This window comes from Pristis pectinata, chromosome 12 (genome assembly GCF_009764475.1).
Source record: "Pristis pectinata isolate sPriPec2 chromosome 12, sPriPec2.1.pri, whole genome shotgun sequence".
Lineage (NCBI taxonomy): Eukaryota > Metazoa > Chordata > Chondrichthyes > Rhinopristiformes > Pristidae > Pristis > Pristis pectinata.
This window is the reverse complement of record NC_067416.1, coordinates 29,824,563-29,849,537: the sequence shown is the minus strand read 5'-3', so window position 1 is coordinate 29,849,537 and position 24,975 is coordinate 29,824,563. Positions and strand designations below refer to the sequence as shown.

At 37.8% G+C, this 24,975-nt stretch overlaps 1 protein-coding gene across 2 annotated transcripts; it reads left to right on the top strand.

Moving 5' to 3' along the window:
• The first annotated feature begins 8,454 nt into the window (after positions 1-8,454).
• LOC127577036 (zinc finger protein 518A) lies at positions 8,455-24,941 on the top strand. 2 transcript variants are annotated; one of them, XM_052027906.1, is made up of 4 exons: positions 8,572-8,639; positions 9,127-9,177; positions 12,503-12,554; positions 17,562-24,941. In XM_052027906.1, exon 4 carries the CDS (start codon positions 17,741-17,743, stop codon positions 23,123-23,125), a length of 5,385 nt encoding a protein of 1,794 aa, XP_051883866.1. In that variant the 5' UTR covers positions 8,572-8,639; positions 9,127-9,177; positions 12,503-12,554; positions 17,562-17,740; the 3' UTR covers positions 23,126-24,941. The 2 variants fall into 2 exon arrangements, with proteins under 2 accessions (XP_051883865.1, XP_051883866.1); XM_052027905.1 differs by lacking the exon at positions 12,503-12,554 and having other exon boundaries at positions 8,455-8,639.
• Positions 24,942-24,975: the final 34 nt, after the last annotated feature.

Here is a 24,975-nt window from a genome sequence, read left to right as displayed (position 1 = left end):
TTGAATCTCATCTGCCTTTTCCTTGCCCATTCTCCTAAACAATCTAGGTCTCTCTGCAACCTTCCTGTCTCCTCAATACCTCTTACTCCTCCACGTACCTTGGTGGCATCCGCAAACTTAGCCACAAAACCATTTACTCCATCATCCAAATCATTAATTTACAGGGTAAAAAGGAGCGGCCCCAACACCAACCCCTGAGGAACACCACGAGTAACCGGTAGCCAGCCAGAACACGATCCTTTTATTCCCACCCTTTGCTTTCTGCCAACCAGCCAATGCTCCACCCATTCTGTTATCCTACCTGTAATTCCATGACCTCTCATCTTATTAATCAGTCTCTTGTGCGGCGCCTTGTCGAAGGCCTTTTGAAAGTCTAAATACAAGTAAAATTTGCTGTCCTGACACTGGAAGACTTTCTCTTACTTAATATAGTATTCTCATTGTTATTGAATTACTATTTTCCAGTGAATGTTTCAGAGAACAATTTAAAATTTCAAGGCTATGTATATAAGAATGGAATGTTGTGTGGGATATCCTGAATTGCGGCGATCATAATAATAACTTCTAAAGGAAAACAACAATTCTGTAATATGGTTTGTAAAGTTGTTTGCGGTTTTGTTTGATGTGTCTTTCACAGATTTTCCTGATGGACAATGGCCCTAAAATGGTGCTGGAGGCTGCTAAGATGTTTATCTCAAGTTCCTCTATCATTTAGATATCAGGATATCGCAACATAATGTGTTCATCATGTGCTTATTAAGGATTCTGCAAGCCTTGGTAAAAGCTAATTGTGATAAAAATCCTTCTAACGTTGCAGTGTGCAAGGTTTAAAAAGTCTGTACTTATTCATAAAAGGAATAGGAAGGAAGGGTAAAGTTGAAAAAAGATAATTAGTATATAGTTTATGAAGATTAATTAAGGATGGATTTTGGCTCAGAGAGGAATGTTGGTGTCCCACCCCCATTGAAACAAGCCCTTGTTTGCAGTCCTGCTGTCAGCTCTGATTTGAGTTGACCTTGAATAAATATGAAGTGTGTTTGGTAGATAATAACCAATTTATTCTATAAATGCAACCCTCTAATTTGCAGTGACTAGAATGATGGAACAAATAAAGAAGATCTTTACAAATATTGTAATTTGATTGTGCATGTTGGGAACAATTTTTTCTAGATAATGTCTTTAGATTACAGTTTAATGTGAAAAAATTTAAGACACCTAACTGTGGCAATAGTCGCTTCCTTTAAAGACTTTTTAAGAATGGTTTTGCAATATTCTTTGTACAACACTTCATTGGTAATTTTACTTAACCAGTTCAAGGGATTGATCTTCTCCAGCTCATTTATTTACTTGAGTTTTTCTGTCTATAAGGTGGACTGGAGTTGATCATTTTGTTTTGGAATGAAAAGTATACAGTTGTTTGTTTGCATAGAGTTAATATGGAGAGGAAATGTTAACAATTTAATCTGTTTACACTGAGTAACATTTGAGTAACTATATCTTCTTTAACAAAACTGTCCAATAATTGTCATTGCCTAGTTTATTGACCATCCAAAGTTGTTCTGATAAGGTGGCCATTGCCGCCTTGAACTGTTGAGGTCCTTATGGTGATGGTACTCCTGATGATGCAAAGTAAGGAATTACAAAACATTGTCTCAGGAACAATGCCGATCTGGTGGGAGCGGCATCTCCAAGACAGGAAGGTGTATGAGGTGGGAGAAAAGTTTGTGCTGATGACATTTCCATAACTTTGCTACTCATCTTTCTGAGAAGTGATATTTTATTGTACTTTTTAAAATGGAAAAAGGTGGTATTTAAGTAAGCACTGCAATCCCTCAGTGTACCCTGTAGAAAGATAACACTGTAGAGGAGAAAGAGAGAAATGGAAAGAGAGAGAGAGCGACAGAGAGAAAATACCTGAAAGATATCCAAGGTGAATTTGGTTACCCCTGCTGTCTTAACCCTTCTTCTAATTAATTCTGAACCTTGGAGTCATCAGAATTTTGCTAGTTATCCTGCTCATCACAAATTGCAATGCATATTACTTTTTGTGCTATTGTTTTCATCTATAATGCATTTGAAGCATTCACTTTATGCTTAATATGATGTTTTTCTTTGGATTTTTAAAATCTGTAACAATTGGTATGCAACTCTTAAAATGTACATTTTGAGATACATTTACAAATATTTTTATACTGGTCCATTGTTTTGGCAGGAAAAAAATCAATGCTCTTTAATAATGTTCCTCCAACTTTGCCCTCTAATACATCTCCTATTCTCTTCACCCCAATGTTAGCAGCTGTGCCTTCAGATGGATAGAGTTCAAGTTTTAAAATTCCTTTCCTTGACCTCTTTGCCTCATTTTCATCCTTTAGGCCCACCACTTTGATCCTAAAATATCCTGTCACAATACCTCCTTCACTGATTTGGTGTAATTTTACCTGTGAAGTACTCAAATATTTTCCTATGATAAAGGCATTATGTTAATGCAAACAGTAATTCCTGCTATTGTCCATTTTTTTTGAAAAATTGATTTATTAGGTTTTCAAAGATTTATTACAGTACTTTCAAAATGTTCATTGTGTAATACAGGTCACTCTGGTTTTGTACAGTGCTTAATGTGATAGGGTGCGTCACTTTAGTTACATAGAAGATTTACTTCTCATTAGCTTTATATAATTTCCGATATGTACATTTCAGTACAAACATTCTAAGAATTTTTTTTTCCATGATTTCAAGCCCCTCTGTAATAGAAGGACCCTAAATTATGCCCTTTCAGCATGGAGCCTCTGTGGCAGTTGCAATTTGCTTTAGTGCTTCTCTTACCATTTAGTCCTGGACTTTGAAAAGTTCCAGTCAGAAGTATTTGGCTGTGTCTAGCTCTTTGTATTGAAGGGGTGGTCAGGCTGAGGCAGACCAATGGGGAGCTTTCACTGAGTTGATGTTTGTTGCAGTGTTCTGTTCTTGGACTGGGCCATAACAAACAGAGACTTGTGTGATGGAATTTCTTAATCACCACTGCTTCTCCTTTGTAGCTTTAGCAAATGTTCCTTCCTGGAAGAGATGATGGAAGAGATGATGGCAGTCAGCCCTGCCACTGCTACCTCAATGGCAGAGTGCGGTGGTGCTGAACTCCGGTGGTACATGAAGGATCCGAGGGGGAGGACTCAACTCACAGCCAGTTTAGATCTTAGCACTTGGTTGAACATTCTGCAATAAGGTATTTGTGAAATGGTTTCCTGAGAAGAATGTCAAAATCATCTGAACTATTCACCATCTCCTTCTTCTGTGGAGGCTTAAGGACATTCCATGCAGACCTCTGTTTGATTGATGTGGTCTTTGCATAAATATTTCAATAGGGAACATGCAGTTTTGCACTGTTCAGCTGACATTGCCTTTTTATTTTTATTGTACTTAAGCATTCTATTTGCTGCCTGAGTTTATATGGTGTCATGTCGTGATTTCTGAGCACACTGAAATATGGGAAACATTTTGGTTCAACCAGGGAATTTCCACTGATTCAATCACAAGTCAGGTATGTGAACCAAAGTTGTCTTCTTTTTGTTGTACTTTGTATAATTTATACATGTAATCATTTTTAAATAGTTGGAGAAAATGACTACAATAGATGTAGTTCAGTAATATGAATCATGAAATGCTGGTTTAAGTGTTTGTTGTACAAAGGATTTCAACATTATGGACACAAATAAACAGGAACCATCAGCTAGAATGAATAGGTACTGTTTGAACTGCAAAAGGGTGGGAGATGGTACTGAGAATACTGTTCCTCTTGGTAAATAACTGTTTTGATTCAGACAAACTGAATAGGATCTACTCAAAGTACAGAATTTAGCATTTGACCAAAAAAAAACTAAAGCACTTCAAGGGGACATATATAGGCAAAAAATAAAGTGTAATTATTCATGATGACATGAAGCATTTCAAGATGGGCAGTGGGAATTAGCTCTACTGCCACACAGGAGTCGAACAGCACAGTTGACTTGTTGCACTAAAACTCCATTAAGATTTCCTAATTTACATGTGTAGAGGCAGTTACAGATACTTGCATATATAAATCTCCCAACGCAATAAGACAGGTTGTATAAACTTAAGAAAATAACCATCTTGCTCTGTCTTCTGAATTAACCAGCCAATTCTGTCCTTTTCTCCAATATTTCATTTGGCATTTGCAATGACTCAAGAGCAGGACTCCAACCTATCCTTTGGCTCTGAAACAAATGCAGTCCATGAAGAAAGAGTAAATGGGGAAGTAATCATATAGCTTAGCTGTGGTAACCTAATCAAGCTATTGGGTAATCATTGGGGGAGGTGAATGGTGCAAATTAGGTTGAAAGGAATCAGAGGATCAGTTTGTTCACCATCTCATAATTTTGTCTGGTGCCTTAATCAAAAAGAAAATCAATGATTCATAAATTATCTGATGTCTTTAGCAATACTACATAGTCATAAGAATACTCCAACTAATCTCCCATTATTTCTATGTTAAAGGAGATTTTACCCTTCACTCTTCCTTTACTTTAGAACTGTATCATCAGCTTTGTAGAGCAATCCACTCAGTGGCATTCTCATGCTCTTCTGTCACAGGCTTGCAATATGATTCCTTCAGGGATCTCTTCAATTCCCTTTTGAATCTGATTGAACCTGTCTGCAATATTTTAAGCAGGCAATAAGTTTCATGTCATGTCAGCTCTGTATGAATAATTTTGTCCTCACATTCCCCTTCTGCTTTGCCCTTCATTCCAGACAAGTTTTCCTGGGTCCTTAAAACATTTGCCACGTGAATAGTTTCATTCCATTTACTCTATTAAACTAATCACAGTCTTATATCAAATATTCTCTCATACTTCTTTGCTTCAGATAAGAACAACATCAATTTCTCCAGTCTAACCTTGTAACAGAAATACCTCATTTCTGGAGCCATCTGGTAAATCAATTCTGCATCCTCTTTAGGATCTTCACATCCTTTCAAAGGTGTGGGAACCAGATTGGATATAAATTAATGCAACAATTCTTCCAACAATCAATGTTCAACAACACCTATACTTGCAGATTCAAAATGGAATTGAAGAGTGCATTGAAGGAATTATATTGCAGGCCTGTGACAGAAGAGCATGAGAATGGGACTGAGTGGATTGCTCTACAAAGAGCTGAAAATAAAGGAAGGGTGAAGGGTAAAATCTTCTTTAACACAGCAGGCAATAAGAAATAATGAGAGAATAGTTGAAGTATTCTTATGACTATGTAATATTGCTTAAGACATCAGAGTTTATGAATCATTGATTTTCTTTTTGATTAAGGTACAAGACAAAATTATGAGATGGTGAACAAACTGATCCTGATTCATTTGAATCTAATTTGTACCACTCACCTGGAATTGACAGTAGTTCCTATTAAAATAACAAAAAGCAATCAATGAAAAAATCTTTTCCACTAGTGAAGAAAAATTTTTGACTCCAGAAAGTGGTGATGGAGACAGAGTATGTCTGTGTGTGCGCATGTGTGTGTCTGAAGGGATTTGGTTTGCAGGACTTCAGGATCACAATTACAAAGACAGAGTAATAAAATGAAAAGAAGCTAAGCAGAGGTAATTCAGAGCAGAGGAGTGTGAAAGTAATCTGTTTTTGGGGAAGAATAATATGGAATACCATCTTACAGTAAATGGTGCAATATTAAGAGGTCTGGATGAGCAATGATACTTTGATGTCTATGTAACAAATCCTTAATGGCAAGTTCATAAAGTCATAGAGGTATAGAGCATAGAAACAAGTCCTTTGGCTCACTGAGTCCATGCTGCCCATCAGGCACCCATTTACCCTAATCCTCTCTTTTAAAATTCCTTCCACATTTCCATCAACTCTTCCTAGATTCTATCACTCACCTGCACACTAGGGGAAATTTACAGCGGCCAATTAACTACCAACCTTCACATCTCTATAGTAACAAGAATAAACCAAATAAGAACATTCTGTACTAAATAAAACATATCTAATGTTGAATCATGGGGAGAGAGATAATTTAAATTGTTTAAAAAAATAATTAAAATAGGAAAGCAACTCAGATTAGAAATGAACATTAAAAATGTGCATCTGATTGAGTTTAATTACTTTGTTTATAAATATATTCAAAAAGCCAAGTTATAAAACAAGTTAGTGTTTGACAGTAAGGTGCACCACCATGCATGCACTATATGATAGAAATACTCCACAGATTAACTAAAGCAAACTCTGAATTAGTGAAATTACATGTTTGCAAACATTTAATTAATTTTATTTTGTTACGTACCAGCAACAATAGAAACACACGAGTCATGTACAAGTGTTAAAAACTTTTAATAACCACTTGTAATAATAAGAAAAGTAAAAATGAAAAGATATTAAACATAAACCCCAAAACTAAACTCAGTGTGTGTGGCAAATTCCCAAACTCCAAGTCCAGGAATAGTTCTCAAAGTTCAGTTCAGCAAGTCATAAGGTGAAATGTGAGCAAAGGCTTTTGCAAAACCACCGTTGACTGAAGACAAAACGTAGAGAGAATGTAGAGAGAAATTACGAAATCCACATGTTCCACAATGGAACCCACATGACACCTCAATCACTGATGATCTCCTTTGCTTTGTTCCGAAGTATCTGCCACCCCGAAGGCATTCGATACGATATGTGGCCGCCCACAGAAATACCTGTTTCCCTCTATAGGTTAACGACAAAGTGGACTCCACTTGTTTGCTCCAAAAATCCAGACATGGATTGTATGTGACAGACACAACTATTGTTCTTCATCCATTGTTACGGAGACCAGCAGTCAGTGTTTCTCTCTCTTTTCTGACTCACTGAGCAAAACCATCAGCACGTTGTTATCTTGCTGTCATGATGACACCACACACACTACTACTCTACTGTCCAGGTCTTAAAGGGACGTTCCCCAAATATCAACCTGACCTGTAACAATATTTTTTGTCACTTATATATGATTTAGGGATCTCCATGGTCCATATCTTAAAGGTCCTATAAAAGGAAAAGGTTGATTGTGCCTAACATATTAGATATTTGAATTTTCTTTGCATTTTCTACAGAATATAGAAACACTGTTCAAATACTGCAACAAATTTTGCATTATTTATACTTTGCTTAAAAGCTTTCATGAAAGCAGCTTTGGCCTCAGTGTGGAAAGTGTTAGCAAGGTTAAAGACTACAAGTGCAAATAATTATAAAGATATTAAAATTTGTCCAATACCTGCACATACATGACCGATGACACCAGATTCCTGCAAGAAAGCTAGCTTGTTTTTGACAGTAAAGCCACAGTTCCAAAGGATTTGTTGTGCAATATATTTAGAAGTGCAATTTCTTTTATATCTATATTCATTATTGTGAAATGTGCAACACTGGTAAGGCCAGCATTTATTGACCACCTCTAATTGTCCCTGAGAATATTGTGATAACTCATATTTTTGGACTGCTGCAATTCCTCTGGTGAAGATACTACTTCAGGATTTTGAACCAATAATGATGAAAATAACAGCAATATATTTCCAAGTTTTGAAGGTGAATGATTTGGAGGGGAACGTGCAAGAGGTTTTGTCCCTTGTTCTTCTTGGAGCTAGAAGGATGTGGTTGTGAATTGCTGTCAAAACAAGGTGAATAAATGAAAAGCATGTTGTAGATGGTGCACATTGCAACCATGGTGTGCCAATAGTAGAGAGGCTAAATGGTTAAGAGGACTGTGTATCAATCATGGTGCCTGCTTTATCCTGAAGGGGATTGGGCTTCTTGAGTGTTGTTGGAGCTGTAACCAAGCATGTTGAGACTAAACAATCTCACTCTTGATGTGCTTTGTGATAGAAATTTTTTAACGTGTCAGGAAATGAGTCACTTATTGTACGAGACCCAGCTATTTTATTCACAGCATTTATGTGGCTGGCCCAGTTGATTCCTAGTCATTGATGACTCACCAATATGATGGTAGGAAACTCAACAAGGGCAATTCTATTAATTGTCAGGAGGAAGTGGCTGACTCCCTTGTTGGTGATGGTCATTGCCTGACACTTTGTGGCTTGAAAGTTATCAGTCCAGGCTAGTTCAAGTCTTGTTAAAGTATCTTCCTGTCAACTCACAGCTCCCAACATTGGGAATAATATTCAATTTAATATTTATCATCTGGTAGAGTAAAACTCATTATAAAACCTAAGCAACCTCTATATGCAAATACAAGATTCGTTATTATAATCCATGAAACAACCTATGATTGAAAAATCAAGAAACACTTCTCTGGTAGTTTATTCCCATTGAATTAAACATTTATTCCCATTGAATTAGAAACAGGAGGTATTTAAACAAAATGGACATCAAGGCCTGGTGATCTATCACTGTCATCCTATGCTTTAAGGGTTCAATAGGAAATGCAGGAGATATACAAAACCTGGCAACACAAAGGGTATCCGATGGCGCTTTGACTACAAGGTACCACCGCCCTCTTCTCTCTGCTCTCCTCCCAACCCGGCCCGACCCACTCACCCACCGGAAGCCGGTTTCCTTCCACAAGGCAGCAGCAGCAGCACAATGCCCGGATGTCACTGTCATGGCAGCTCATAGTGACCTGCACACTACTTTCATAAAACAACATCGGTAAGGATTCCCCTCAATATATTTGCACAAGAAACCCCCCGCTGACATTCGGCGGAAGGAACTGCTCGAATTTCGCACTCGGCTCAGCGCCCCGGGCCGGCACGCCGCTCGGGGTGAGGTGAGGAAAATGTCCGCCGCTCTCAGGCGGGCGGCGGGCGGAGGACAAGTCGGTGTGGAGAGGAAATAGTGCGGCCGCTAACTGTCGGTAGGGGCGGCCGTTTGAAGCCGACGGTTCCGCGAATGGCCCAGGAGCTCCCGCCGTTCTTCTTGTCTTTCAAGGCGGTCGTCTGTGAGCTCAAGGCGCTTAGTTAAAAGAAAATACACGGGGCCGTTTTAAGCCCGGGTGGGTGTATCCGTCCGCCATTTTGACGGTAAAGAAATAGATTTCTATTCGTGGTTCGCGGCCTGGGGTCCAGTCCCGGGACACAGCCGGGGTCTCGCTTTAGGGCGATGGGGAGTGTTCACGGTGTTTTCCTTTCCCCTGTAGACCGGTAGAATACCGTCTAGAGCAGCCACGGACCGATAGTCTCATTGCCTTGTAAGTAGATGAATCTGAATTTTACTTATTCACCATGACATCGTTTCAGTTTAAAACCTTTTGCTCGTTGGTCCTTTGCACAAGACTTGTCTCCAGGGTCGATTGTACACTTTGGGTAGAGGTTAAGGCACTTAAAATGTGATTTTTTTTTTCTTCCGTGAACTTTTGTTGAGTTTTCACGAAATTCAACGTTACATATAGTTCTGCAACTTCGTCAATTTCCCGCAGGAAATCTGACTTTGGCACTTATGATAGTGAGGGATTTATCGTGTGTTTAAAATTGTTCTAATTTACTTGTCTTCATAGATCGCAGTAATGTAAAAATTTGATTTTGGTATCATCTCGTCGTTTTGTGCTAACATCTTAAGCTGGTTAAGTGCTGTACATTTATACTGTTATTGCAATCTTATATGAATCTTGGAATAGAATTCGTATTTAATGAAATGAATAGATTCATGTACCCTTTAATTTTTCAAAAGATGGTTGACAGACTTGTATGTCAAAGTCTAGTTTATTGTCATTTGCACATGTGACAATTCATGTGAAAGTGACTCACTTCTACAAGTTAAACCTGTCATGCAGTACCATATTCAACATCACTTTAATTTTCCAATGGAGGGTGAGTTTTCACCTTTACCACTCTTTCTATTAGACATTAGAGATATTTCCATAATAAAGTAGAGATAAAGAATTATGCAAAGGAGATGAAGGCTTCAATCCAAATTATTGTTCTGCGCTTCAGTACAGTTGTTCTCTTCTAAACTAGTGTGCTTCTTGTCACTAGCGTACCTTCATAAAATTATCATGGAAATTCAGCTGCCCTCTCCTAACTTGCAGTGTGGCTGAGCAGAACTAGACCTACAATAACTCCTGATTGAGCAGTAGAAACCAGCAAAAGTTGACTTAAAAAAGGCACAATAGATATTAAGAGTAAATTAAGAAATATAAGAACAGATTCTACAAACTTCCAAGTTTAACACAAAGTTGTAGCAGTTAAGATGAATGTTAGTCTCAGAAAATAAGATGGGCGAATTAATAATGGGAGATTAGGAAGTAACTGAAACTTTGAACAAATATTTTGTTTCTGTCTTTATGGTAGAAGTCATTAAAATCATCCCAATAATAAAAAATTCAGAGGCAAAACAGAGGAACTTGAAACGATTGTTATCACTGGAGGAAAGCTACTAAGCAAAATAATGGGAGAAGAGGCTGACAAAAGCCCTGCACTCGATGGTTAACATTCTGGGGTCTTAAAAATTGTGGCTGCAGACATGCCGAATGCATTGGCCATGATATTTCAGAGTCCTCTATAGTTTGGAAGGCTACAGTGGGTTGGAAAATTGTGAATCTATTCAAACAAGCCAGTTAGTGCAATAGACATATTTGGGTATATACTAACTTTCATTATTAAGGAAGTGGAGGTAGCACATTCAAAAAGTAATAATAGAATGGCTCCACTGTGGAGGAAAATAGTGTTTGACAGATGTAATAGAATTCTTTTGAGGATGTAATAAGGAGGGTGGGTAAGAGAAACAGTAGAGGTATTTGGATTTCCTAAAGGCATTTGATAAGGTGCCACAAAAGGTTATTGCACATGGCAAGAGCTTGCCAGATTGGGGGTAAAATGATACCATGGACAGAGATTGTTTACTGGTAGTTAGCCCATCAACGTGAATGAATCCTATCCAGGGAGACAAGCTCTAACTACTGCAGTATCATAGGAATTGGTCCTGCAGCCTTGGCTATTTACAATCTGTATTAGTGCATTGGATAGGAACCAAGTGTATGGTTGCCATAATGTTGACAATACAAAGAAAGGTGGGAAAGCAAGTTGTAAGCATGACACAGCCTGCAAAGACAGGTTAAGGTAGTAACCAAAAATTAGGCAGATGGAGTTTCAATTGGGAAATGTGAGGTTATCCACCTGGGTATATAGAATTTGAAAAGCAGAATATTCTTTAAATGGAGGGACGCTATGGAATGTTGCAGTATAGACAGAAAGCTTACCAGCACCTCTACTTCCTCAGGAAGCTAAAGAAATTCGGTTTGTCCCCTTTGACTCTCACCAACTTTTATCGATGTACCATGGAAAGCATCCCATCTGGATGTATCATGGCTTGGTACGTCACCTGCTGTGCCCAGGACCGCAAGAAACTGCAGAGAGTTGTGGACACAGCCCAGCGCATCACAGACACCAGCCTCCTCTCCTCGGACTCTGTCTTTACCTCTTGCAGTCTTGGTGAAGCAGCCAGCATAATTAAAGTCCCCACCCACCTGAGTCATTCTCTCTTCTCTCCTCTTTCATCGGGTAGAAGATACAGGAGCCTGAGGGCATGTACCACCAGACTTAAGGACAGCTTCTACCACACTGTGATAAGACTATTGAACGGTTCCCTTATACGATGAGATGGACTCTGACCTCATGATCTACCTTGTTGTGACCTTGCATCTTATTGCACTGCACTTTCTATGTAGCTGTGACACTTTACTCTGTACTGTTACTGTTTTTACCTGTACCACATCAGTGCACTCTGTACTACCTCAATGCATTCTGTACTAACCCAATGTAACTGCACTGTGTAATTGATCTGTACGATCGGTATGCAAGACAAGTTTTTCACTGTACCTCGGTACAAGTGACAATAATAAACCAATACCAATACGGGTGTCCTCATATAAGAAGCACAAAGTTAGCATACAAATGGAGAAAGTAATTGGGCAAATTGAATGTTGGTGTTTATTGCAAAGGGTATGGCTTGTAAATGTAGCAGAGTCTTGCTACATCTGTACAGGATGTTGATGAGACTACAGGAGAAATGTGTACAGGTCTTCCTCCTTTGAGGAGAGAAATACTTGCATTAAAGGGAGTTTGGAGAAGGCTTACTAGATGGAGGGTTGGGATGAAGAGGTTGCCCAATGAGGAAAGGCTCCACATGTTGTACCTTTGCTCCTTGGAATTTAAAAGGAGGAGAGGTGATCTTTATGTAAAATATGACAATCTGAGGGTATTTGGCAGGGTAGATGATGAGAGGAGTCCACTGAACCCCTTTGTGGAATCGGGAACACAAATCCGGAAAAGTTGGTTGCTCATTTAAGCTTTGGAAGAATTGCTTTTCTGAGACTTGTGAATATGTGGAATCTTTTACCCTGGAGAGCTTTTGGGACTGAATCATGGATTGTATTCAAGGTCAAGATAGGTTTCTGAAAAGGAGAAATCTGCAGATTCTGGAAATCTGGGGGGGACGAGGGAGGGAAATGGCAATGTGTTGGAGAAACTCAGCTGGTCAAACAGGAACAATGAAGAAAGAAACAATTAATGTTTCAGATCTTTCATCAGAACTGTTCATGAATGCATTCACTATTCAAGGTCCTGAGTGGTAAGTTATTTCCAGTTGTTATTCAGTTTTAGTCAATATTAGCCATATCTGAGATACTTAAAGTAACCTATGATACCTGAAGAATGTGACACTTCAAAAGCACTGCATTTTGTTTCAGTTAATAAGCAGAACCATACAGCATTTGATCTGTTGACTGCATACTCTGTTTATAATAATGTTAAATTATGCATATAAGAGTTTTGGGATACACTCTGATAAGATGTTAAGACATGTCTCATAGTTATGTCTGAGGAATATGTGTAAAAGTTGGGTACAGAATAAATTGGCATCATTTTATCTTGTGTTGCAAAAATGTAAGAAAATAATTAAAATAGAAACAGTTTTAGATATGAAGTTCTGATTATATTTGGTAAAAGGGTGCCATGATCTCTCCATATTGTTGGGGATATTATAGATTTCCTGTTTACTTTGATTGTTCAAGGTCTTGGTCCTGGGTTCCTAGAGAGAGCCAAATGGTTACTGCTCCCTGTTACTGCTTCCTTCACAATTGGCAATTTTATTTTTTGATTTACCTTTTGGGCAGTTGAATTCTCACTTCTCACTCTGGAAATTAGGACAATTAGGTTGCTGAAACCTGTTTAACGAGGACCCTAAGTCAGAGGAATTGTTCTTTAATGTCTTTAATATAATTATTACATGTATGTTTTATTACTTAAAAGCTGTCAAAACAAGTGTGCAAGATGTACTGGTTGGAATTAAATACAGTATATTGCCACGTTACGGTGAATCCTAGAAAACTAACCATTTTGTGATTATCTGTAATGTGATCCCTTGACAAAAATTGACAATGTTTTCTCTTTATCTTGTGTTTATCTTTCTCTCACATAAATTCCATGTCTCAAATTTTTTTAGTAGTGATGTGTGAATTCCGTAAGGGTAGATTTCTGTCCCAAACTGCTGTAACGTGGGGGTACACTGTATCAAACAGATAGCTTTACTGGCTGCATAGCTAGGTAGAATAATTGTGGGATCTGTGCTCTCAACTGAGGGTTGACAATCAATAAACTGCAGATGCTGCAAATCTGACATAAAAACAAAATTCTGGAAACACAGCACTTCATATTAGCAACTCTACTAGGGCAGTATTAGTTTAACTCCATGTGTGCAATTATGGGGTGGTCAGTGCTGGAGTTATAGGTGAAGTTGTTTCTAATCTGTGAATTTTTTTTTTGAGAAAATGATAAAGGATCATTGGTTAGAAGAAACAAAGAATAGTAAGATTTTTGTGGAGAGTAGAGAGGGATGTGGTGGAGAGAGAAGTTTAAGTACTCGGGACTTATGGCTACCATTTTCTCCCTTAATTTGTTGTCTTGTTTACTTAGTTTTACATGATTCTAATGAGTACTCTCTCAATTTATTGATTCGGTGTTTGGTACCAAAGGATCTAGAGGTCCTAGTATATGAAACAGAAAGGTAGCATGCATGTAAAGCAAATTGTTATTCATATATGCTGCCTCTCAGCAATGCCAAAAATCTATTTCCCTCTAACCTATTCTTACTTACAGGCCAATTAACTCCCACTGATTCTTCTATCACCCACCAACACTTGGTAATTTACAGTAGCCAGTTAACAGCATGTCTTTGGGATGGAGGAGGAGGAATCCAGAGTATCCAGAAGAAGCCCGAGCAGCCACGTAAACTCGCACAGACAGCACCAAAGATCATAATTGAACTCTGGATGTTTGAGCTGTGAGGCAGCAGCTCTATCGGCAATGCTGTTTGCTGCCCCTCGGGGACATTAATGGAATTTTTTTTATTGGAAAGGATTTGAAGTATAAAAGTAGGGAAGGTTTTGTGCAGTTTTACAAGATATTGGTCACACTGCATATGAAGAATTGTGTACAGTTTTGGTCATATTTTCATGGTATGCATGCGTTGGAGGCACTGCAGAGAAGGTTTACTAAGATGATTGCTATCATTAAAGGTTAAGTAGATTGGGTCCATACTATTATAATTTCGAAGAATGAGAGGTAATCTTATTGACAGCTTGGATGCTGAGAGGATGTTTCCTCTAAAGGAGGTATATAGAACTAGTGGGCATAGTTTTGGATCAAAAGGTCTCCCATTTAAGAAAGATGACAAGAAATTCCCTTTTTCAAGAAATACGAGCCTTTAAAATTCTCTACATTAGAAAGTTGTGAAGGTGGAGTCATTGACTATATTTGTGATGGAGATTGACAGAGGCTTGAAGTGTAAGGTAGTCTAGTAGTTTGGGTAGAAAGCAGGAAAGTAAGTGTTGAGGCTAAGTATGGATTATCTGTGGTTTTATTCAATGGCGATACACGCTTAAGGTGCAGACTGGCCTACTATTTCTTGTGTGTTCATCTAACCTTTTTAATGAATTATTTTCTTGGTTTATCTGTACAAGTTAACGGAAAAAATACATACAATAAACTTCTGTTTCCGTTTCCTGGTGTATTCTAATTGTGCTGTTGTATTACAGCTACTATTTTTTTTGCAGTATAATTCAATTAATTTGTCTGGAAATAATGACTATTTTCCCAGTCTGTAAAGGTCTTGATGTCTAATACATGATCATGGGAGAGCATCTATTTAGAATCAAGTGATTCCTCTTGAATCTTGAAGTGAAGGAACAAATTTATCTTGGAAGAATTTGAAAATGAAGTATGTTTTAATTGGTTTACACTGGTCCTAAAAAATTAAGTTAACTACTTAGACAAAGGGTTTATTTATTAATACACATCTTAAATGCCTGTTCTGTAATGGGAAAGTAAATGGGTTCTGTTGAATGCTGAAGATTGCTGTCTGTTTTATGTTTCATATATTAATCCTGGATAGCCTGTACTTTTGAAAATCATTGTAAGAATTTTAGCCTGATTAACATTTCTCCAGATGAATTAGTTAGGACTGTGGAAAAAGATGCGTCGGCAGAAAGTTAAGTTTCTTGACACAGTGTTTTATCTCGTCTCCCACAAACTTCTCATGCAGGCAGAGCTGGTCTTTGGAGTGATCCTCCAAAACCAATGTTAACCAAACCCGAGATGCAGTATGCAGACAGTGCTTGCCTTTATGCATACTCGGAGCCACCATCAATGTATACAAGAAAATGGGCCTTGTGCTCAACATTTGCAATGCAAAGTTCCTCAACCAATCTGCCTTTGCTATACCTTTAAGGTGAAGCTCCTTTGACAATAAAAAAAATCACAGTGAGGTCTTAGAAAACATGACCACTTTCCTCATCTTGGAAGCTTCATCTCAATGAAATTCACTATCGCCTTCAATGCACCAGCAGAATCTTTGGTAAGTTGAGGAAAAAGGTATTTGTAAATCAGCACCTTAGACCTGGCTCATACCTGTGGTCTACCAGGCAGCAGTAATCCCTGTTGGGAATGCTGTTGGGAAGCAAACCTGTTGGGAATGTTGCATTTCATTTTAAATTTTCTTGGTTTTCTTGTATGTCCACTTAATATTAAGGAGAGCTTTAATTGTGATACTGTTAAGTTCCACAGCTACCTCTAAAATAAAGTAACATGCCAAATTGTATGTGGTGTCATATTACTCATGTATTTGGCATCCTTCGTAATGATTTGAGAAGCATATGGTATAGTATATGCAAAGAATGTAGTATTGAAGGCCACTTTTAAGGCCACTGTACAGCCCAAAACTAAAACCTTCCTAACATGTACTGTCCTACAAATTGATGTTGGGCACAATGTCACATTATTGAACCTGTAATGCATGGTCTACTTAACAAGAATATGGTGCAGATTGTGTTATTGGTACAAAGGGACAACACTCGTTACCTACCTGTCCTCGAAGATTTAGCAGGTTCTGTGATGTGGATAAACCCACGCTGGTGTGTTCTTTGTTTTGGTGCCATCTGTGGGGGACTTGTGGAATTCCAGAAGATAGAAAATGAGATATAAAAATAACTATTTTGCATTTTGTTTTTTATATGAAGTATATCTGGAGTCTAGGGAATGACCCTTCATACATAATATTTTTGACTGTTTGAGGGCCAGAGAGGTTGTCCAGTGATTGTTTAGTTCACATTAAAAAATTTTTTGTTCATTGAGAACATCAGATTTTCACAACAAGAATAGTGCATAAAAGATTAACATTCCTGTCGCATCACTGACTAGGTGATGATTGCAACTTTGAGTGCTGCTAACCTAGATGCAATAAAAAGTCCAAGGACATGACCATGCACGTTAATTGTAAAAATGGACATATAACCAATGTAATTAAAAACCCTAACGCAATACTGGTCAGTTTAGTCAGAGCATAAAAATACAGTGGGATTCAGCCATTCCAATTCCTGGACAAACTACATCTGGACTTTAAGAAGGATGTGTTGACCTTGGCGTGCAGGCTGGATTTACTAGAAGGAAACCTGACTAACTCTGGTTAAATTACATGTTTAAAAACTAAAGGTTCCTTTCCTAGAATTAGAAGGTTAGATATATTTTAGAACAAAGTTTTCAAAATATTAAAAGAAACTGAATGGAGTAAATAGGAAGAAACTGTAGCTGTAGGTCAGACTAGGGCAAACAGATGTATAACAATTTAGCCAGGGCTTTTGGGAATGACAGTGGGGATGCACACCTATTTGCAAAATGTGATGGAAATTTGGAACTCTTTCACAGTTGATCCTAGGCTAATTTTAAAGTTGAGTTTGATAGATCTTTGTTAATTTTTGGAATGTGTGATAAAGGCCATGATGCATGGAATGGTGGCATAGGCTCAAGGAGTGAAATGACCTTGCCTTGTTCCTAAATATACAAACTGGACCAAAGCAGGAGCAGGGTGATACCAAAATTAATTTCTGGATTTGTGTTTAACTGGATGTGTAGACTCTGGATTTCACTGTCAGTTTTGAGCAGCCCATGCACATTCTAAGCTGATATATACAAATTAACTGAATTGCATAAGAACACCACAGTAGCTTTTCATTAGAATTGTGTTGCAGTACAGCAGATTCTATTCTTTGTACACTATTTGAATTTTTTTATATATACTTTACAGAATCACCAGCGTGTGAGACGTAATAAGCTACTGGCCAGTTTAATCTGAACTAAATTCTGAAGATAAGCCTTTTGAGACGTGAAATGTATCTATCGGAGAGAAGGCATCTGATGAGTATCTACAGTGTTCATGTTCCACAGAACTGAAATACGCAATCTGATGAGAAATTTTGTACGTTAATGAAGCAACGACTCATTGATACAAATATTAAGAGGAATTGTAGAAATAAATTAAATATGCCGACGGGGAATCTTTCACAGAAAGACAAAGGATTTGTAACACAAAAGTTTGCACAAGTTTCATTTGTGCCTTCAATAACTGTGAATAAACAGCTTCAGCAAGAGTTGAAATTCAAACTTGAAAACGCAAAAGTTGTTCTGACAAGGTTAGATGTGGAAAAGATATCTTCAGATTTACATAAGAATCAAAGTAAAACATCACAACATAGATGTCAGACTGCAAGAAAATCATTCAGGAAAGACACTAAAGCTCAAGTGGACCATCAAGTTAATTCTTTTAAAGATGCTTCTGCGCAGAATTCATTGGGTGAGCCATCTAAAACTTCTGATGGGACAGCAAAAGCTGTATTAGTAAAAGTTCTACGTTTCAACTGTGGGAAATGTAAAGACGGTGCTGAATACAACCCAAAGCAATTATTGAAACATTATCAGGAATTTCATGCTGCAGATTCCCCTGTGTATCCTTGTGAATTGTGTGATTTTACTGCTAATGATTTCCAGACACTGAGCCAACACCGACTGAAACATCGTACCCCTCTTCTGAAATGTGAAGTTTGCTGTGATGGTAAAATGTATACTCTGCAAGAGTTGAGAAAGCATTTAAATTGGAAACATGGTGTAAATGGTAATTTTCGTTGTGAAAAGTGCAGGTTTTCTACAAAAGATCAGGGCACATTTATTCAGCACATTCATAGACATGATGTGATCCAATATAAATGTGGTAAATGTGAGCATGTAAGTTACACAAAAGGTGAGTTTCAAAGACATCTTGTTGTCCATACGGGATCTTTTCCTTTCTGTTGCCAATACTGTAACTATGGGGCAACACGGAAAGACTATATTGTAAAGCATATTAATGCTGTCCATAAGGGCCTGGCTGAGGGGGGCAACTCCAAACCACAGGTGGAGGTATGTCAAAAAGGAAAAGTGAAGAATTCATTGGGTCTGAAGCTTGTTCTAAAAAGGTACAAAAGTGGGGTGACTCGGAAAGTGCAATGGAGGAGGAAAAAGCAGATTCAGAATTTGGTAACTGGAAAGGATAATGCTAAGAAATCTGATGATGCAACAAAGAAGCTCAGTCATCCAGTGCCGCAGTCTCCTCCAGACTTAGATCTATGTTTGAATGAAGAAATAATTAGTTCAAGAGATATTGATGTTAAGAAAGATGAAATCTGGGGACCAAAGCCAGTAGCTCTAACTAGCCCTCCAATAAAGAGAACAGAAGCAAGTGATCCTAATCAAATATCTAGAAAGATATTGCCATCTGAGACTTGTACAGTAATTTTAAAGAACAATAAATTGTCTCTGCCACCTAACTATAGTGCTCAGTTTATGGGCTTCAAAATAGTAAATGGCAAACAGCATTTAATAATTAAGCTATTGCCCACAAACAAGCAAAAGTTAAGTGCTTCAAATTCTCAAACCCAAGCCAACAATGACAACTTGCTACATTTGCCTAAGAATGCAGGGAATTCAAATGTTGGTTTATCTGATACAAATGCATCAAGTGCAGATGCACATTTTATTAGATTATCAAATATTTTAACAAGTCAACCTCGCACATTCTTGGTAAAAGACCATTCTATGGAATCAAAATTGCAGGCATCTACATCGCAGACGGTGTCTCATGTAGTACCTACTATTATAGGTAGTAAATTTACTCAGGTCAAGACAGTAGAGCCATTGATTGCAGGCATTAATTCAGCACAAACAGGCAATCTGTTATTGCCACCATCTTCAGTGCGTCTGGCTGAAATTACAATAAATAAGGGCATGCCAGAGAATCAAGTTATGCAAAAAATTCCAACTTTGGAAAAATCTTCAGTTTCAAATAATTATTCATCTCAGATATTTGTATCTTCAGCCAACAACCAGCCTGATTCAAAATCATTGCAGTGCTTAAGTAATGAGCAGATATCCAAGGGAAAAGAGTTAGATTGTGATACCTCATTACAATTCAAAAGAGGTACCCATTTGCCTTTTATCCACAATTATGCTAAGGTGGATATTTCTGCTTCGAAACAATCTGGTGTTTCAATAGTGCAAGGAGATGATTCAAAATCAGCAATGATTTCACTACCATCAGAAGCTGTTCGAGAATCAAACCCTGGACAGCCACACAAAATAGTAGCTGGAATAGTTTCACCAACTGATGTTTCAACTTCTGGTGAATTGTGTATCAGTACTTCTTCACAGTCATATGGGTTCCAAAAATCAGGTGTTCAGGGTTTGAATGAATTTAATTCACCTATACTGCTCCAAATGCTGAAACCTTCTGAAGTAGTTAATGGAAAATCTGAGAGCAGATTCGTGACATCAAAAGATGGTCCCGTGGTAATGTCAACTGTAGAATGTACAAGTTCTCATTCCAATTCTAGTTTCCTTTTTACCTCTGCTGAACTGGGACCTGAGACTCTAAGCTTAAAACATGATGAGGCCTGTGATAATAGTGTGGTTGCAAACTCTGATTCTTGCAATGCAGCATTAAAAGATGAAATTGCCTCAGAACAAACCAGTTCCTGTCCAGTGAATGTAAAAAAATCAAACAGAGGTAATTATGAACCTTGTTTGCTTAATTTGAATAACATGCCTCATACAGAAATGACAGACAAATGTGAGTCTGAATTGGAGGCTGAAGCATTAAAGAGGGATGGTGAAAAGGAGTTTGGAAATGATTGTGAAATACTAGCTGTGAGAAATTGTACAACAGTGCAGACAAAATGTGAACTTGGGAAAAGTAACCGTACTTGGTCCTCTTCAACAGATTGGACAACTTGCTCAGAAGGAAACGGTAATTTTGAAAGTACTGAAGAGGCCGTATCAATTTCTGCCAACAGTGCAAGTTCACAAAGAGTTCTGGATTTCTGTGGATCAAATGCAGAAAAAACAAATTGCCTGAGTAATGTGAATGTAGAGATGATGGACTGTCATGCCAAATATAACATCAATGATAATGTTTCTGTAAAAGACTTTTTGGAAGAACAAGCTAGTGATTCTGATGGCAGTGAATCACCAATAATGCCTAGAATCACATCTGTGTTCTCACTACAGAGTGGGGATGGAATGAGTTGCTTGGCCCCTGAGGAAAATCAGTTGCTACTTGATGCATTGAAGGCCACTTCTACATTTGGTGTTGAACCTCCTTGCAGTGAATCACAGTGTCCAAAAAGTAGTTCAGTTAGTTTCCTTGAGGAGCAGATCAGTACATATACTGCAGAAAACAAACCTGATTTGCATAATTATTCTCTTAAAAATAACTCTTTGCCCATGCAGTTGAACTCTGTAAATGATGAAAGTAATAGCTCTGTTATAAACAATAAATGTATTGATGGGAGAAATATGCTCTTGTCTGTATCTCCACTTGTATCCAGCAACTGCATGCCACCAAATGTTGAAAAGTTGAACACGCTGTTAAAGACTCATTCTGATGAAATAATCAACCAGCAGTTAATAAAGGATGCAATTCGCACTTCTGCAAATGGGAGTAATAACCCAGCTGTGCCACCAGTGACACTTCTGGGTCCGATCCACCTTGCTGGCATCACTAAGCCTGTTATAGTCCAACCATCACAGAAAGGTTCTGCGGTCCCCTTACATTTGGCAAAACAATCCAGACTACAAATGGTATCCAGGGACACGGTTCCACAAACAAAAGTTGTGACTCGAAATTCTGCCAGCCTGACAGACAAGGGGCCTGGTTTGATACTTACATTTAGTAGTGGAACACTTGGTGCAGTTGCTAGCATTGTTTGTGGGAGCAATCCTCCTGTATCGGTTAGTGGAAGTAATTGTGTACAAGGACAAACCTCAGTTTCTGACAGTGTCCAACAGAATACATGTTCATTAACTAGTGATTCCAGAGTAGTTGATATGGAGACTGCACCAATAAACACTTTGTCTTCCAAAGATCCTTTGTGTAAAGGTCCTGTTTCTGCAGTGTTTGATCATCATTCTTATGCAAAACTTGCAGCTGATCCTAATAACAACCATAGCACAGAAAATGGTTCAGCAAATGTAAATAGTCACGGTGAAAATTTGATCAGCGAATCCTCTGTATCAAATAATTTGGTGTCAGCTCCATTAAGACAAGGCACTATGTTGGAAGGTGTGAACGCAGTAAGAGATAAAAATACAGAACATGTATCAAGCCAACAAACTGTTTTGTTTCAGTGCATTATGCAGAAGAAAAATGCTGGAGTCATCAGTGAAGAGAATGTGGCAAATGCTGGTTCCGTGTCTGAAGAAAATGGGCCTCATCAGAAGAAGATTTTGTTGCGATTTGTTAAAAGTTCTAATGGGGAGTCGGGCATGAAGGACAATCAGTTCCTGAAAAATACAGTGTCACTTCATAATGGTGCTGCAGGTAACTTAAATAAGCCTTTACAGCAACCTGGTCAGGCTGTAATGTTGACTAGTGGCTCTCCATGTATCTTGCTACCAGTCAATAAACCTGTGTCCTCGAGTACAGCAAACCTCAACATCCCTCTCCAAATCACTACTCAGGCTTCTCTTAAACTTCCTATTGCTCCGGTTGTCAGAGGTTCATCTGTTCGGTCTACTGAGAAAAGAAGTACAAATAAAGGCACTTCTGTTGCTCCACAAAGGTCAACAGCCAGATCAAACTGCATATGGGATAATGAGAAATCAGATGAACTGTGGGAACCACGGAAGTCATGTAATGAGAAGCTTGTATATCGATACAGCAAAAGACTAAAGCGAAAGTTGGAAAATTCTGAAAAATCATCAAAAGCAATAACCAGTAGCTTTAGTGAATTTGAAGAAACTGAAGAGGAAGAAATAAGTAAGTCTCTTGAAGTTAGCAATACAACAGCCTCTGGTGGAACTGTACAAACCCTACGGCTTGTACCTTTTGATCATGGTCAGCTTGTTAAATGTCCTAGAAGAAATCAACCTGTGATTGTACTTAATCATCCAGATGCAGATGTTCCTGAAGTGATGAATGTCATGAAAACCATTAAGAAGTGTAAAGGGAATGTTCTCAAGGTAGTTTTATCAAAAAGAACAATTGGTGCTTTGTTGCATCCTTGCAACAGTAATGAAGCAACTGCAAAAGGTTTTCTTATCAACCAGTGTAAAAAGATAAAACCAGTGAGCCCTGTGAAAGAAAGATATGTACTGAAGTTGAAGCTAAAAAAGACTAGCAAGAATAACTATCAGATTGTGAAAACAGTTTCAAATAAAGCCATTGAGGCTAGATTCAGTTGCTGGTTTTGTGGTAGGATATTTGATAATCAGGATGAATGGGTAGGTCATGGTCAACGACATTTAATGGAAGCAACGAGAGACTGGGATTCCTTACTTTGATAGTTGATTAAATGTTAGAGAAGGGCCCGAGGTTGAAGGTTCTGCCATAACCCTATATAATTTATATATATATGTCTAGTTTATTCTAGTATACTGATTCACTTTTTAATGAAAATGTACTTTGAAGGAAAGTTCTTCTGAAATCTTTTTGGGAGATGAATATTCAAACAAGAATGTGCTATATGCTTTTGTATATATAAAAAATATTTTCATGTTTCAAACTGCTTCAGTAGCAGTTCTGGCACATTGTTTGGATTTATGCTTATCCTAAATGACACTAATAAATACTTTCAATCTCTACAGGGAATTTGCCACTAGTAACGAGATTTGGTGGGTTTTCTGTTTTGAGCTAAAAACCTTTCAGAAGGCATATTGCTGTTTGTGGTGTAAATTTTTATTGCCTTTTGTGATAGTTGAGAATATTGCTAATGTAAAAATGGTTCAAACGAATGTCATTTTATCTAATTACCTACAGCTTTTCAACACAGTTTGTGTTGGTCTCTAGCAAAGACAATCATTTGTACTTCTCATTGTTTTTGCTGTATGATGAGGATAAATGAAAAATAAAATTTTTAGGGTTTTTTTAGATTTGCAACAGTGGGATCTCAATTTTCTGCTTTCCTGTTTTTCTATGCAGCCAATTGTAATAACATGTCAATTATATTTGCTTTTTAATTTAATACATGTATTTGCTAACTTTCATGTATCATGCCGTGAGGGTAAGGAGTACATTTGGCATTAGTCAAGTATTTGGTATCTCTCAGATTTATTAATGTAAATCAGAATTCCATGTTTGCATAGCATTGTGCTGGGACACGATAATACTCAGGAACTCTACACTGTAGGGAGACGAGTCATTGTATAAGGCAGAGGACTCTTGTTAACTTTGCTGCATTCCTCTTAATTGTCTTAAAGCAAGTTTGAAGGGGAAATACTGTTAAGATTATTAAGGTCCCATTGACAGTAATTTCTGTCTTTTCACTTCAAGTTAGATCTAAAATAGAAATCAGAGAACCTGCAAGAGTGGATGCAGTCTTGGAGACATCTACTTTCTCATCTACAACTTTTGTTTGGTGGTAAATAAGTGGATGTGTCAACTATAAAAATTAATTGCAAGACTGTGAAAAGAGAGGAAGCTGGGTGAAATTGTACACCTTTCAAAATATTCTTGAGCAGAAGCCTTTCTCCCTGCTGTTGCTGTTGTTCTGATTCTGATCCAGAGGTACTGGAGTCAATGTGAAGTATGAGGTCTGAAATGCTAATATGGTCAAATTGATGCAGATCTCAGAAGCTCTTGGCAAGGAGGCACAGAGAGGTTTGTGGATTTCCATCTCTAATTAGAAGATGTTAATATTAGGGGAGATCCGAATGAAAATTATGTGCAAACCTTTAACAATTTTTATATATGCAAATTAATATGGATGCAGTATATTTTGAGAAGCAGCTTGCATTTGAAAATTTGTGCTTTCGTTGGATGAACTGTCCAAAATGTGACAAATTCAGTAATTTTCCTTCTCAGCTATGAGCAAGTGAAAAACCAGTGCAATGGCAGAGTTTGTACTGTTGAATGCAGAAATAGTTCAACAATCTGCTTGTTATTTCAGATAGTGTTTCTACCACTCCTGCAGTTGCATGAAGGTACTAGAGGTTTGTAAGGACCGTTATATATTGAAGGGGCAGTATTATAGAAGTGTTCTATTTTTCTACTTAATTGCAACAGCAAACCTACTTGGGAAGAAGATCTTGTTTAATAGCAAAATGTAAAGGCAAAATTTTATGTAATGTTAATAACTTGGGTTATATTTTTACATTGATTCTTTACTATAAGCATATTGTAATTCCTAGTTTCA

Bases quoted from the DNA above. Each gene is read 5' to 3' on its own strand.
- LOC127577036 (XM_052027905.1), top strand. From the start codon at position 17,741: ATGAAGCAACGACTCATTGATACAAATATTAAGAGGAATTGTAGAAAT.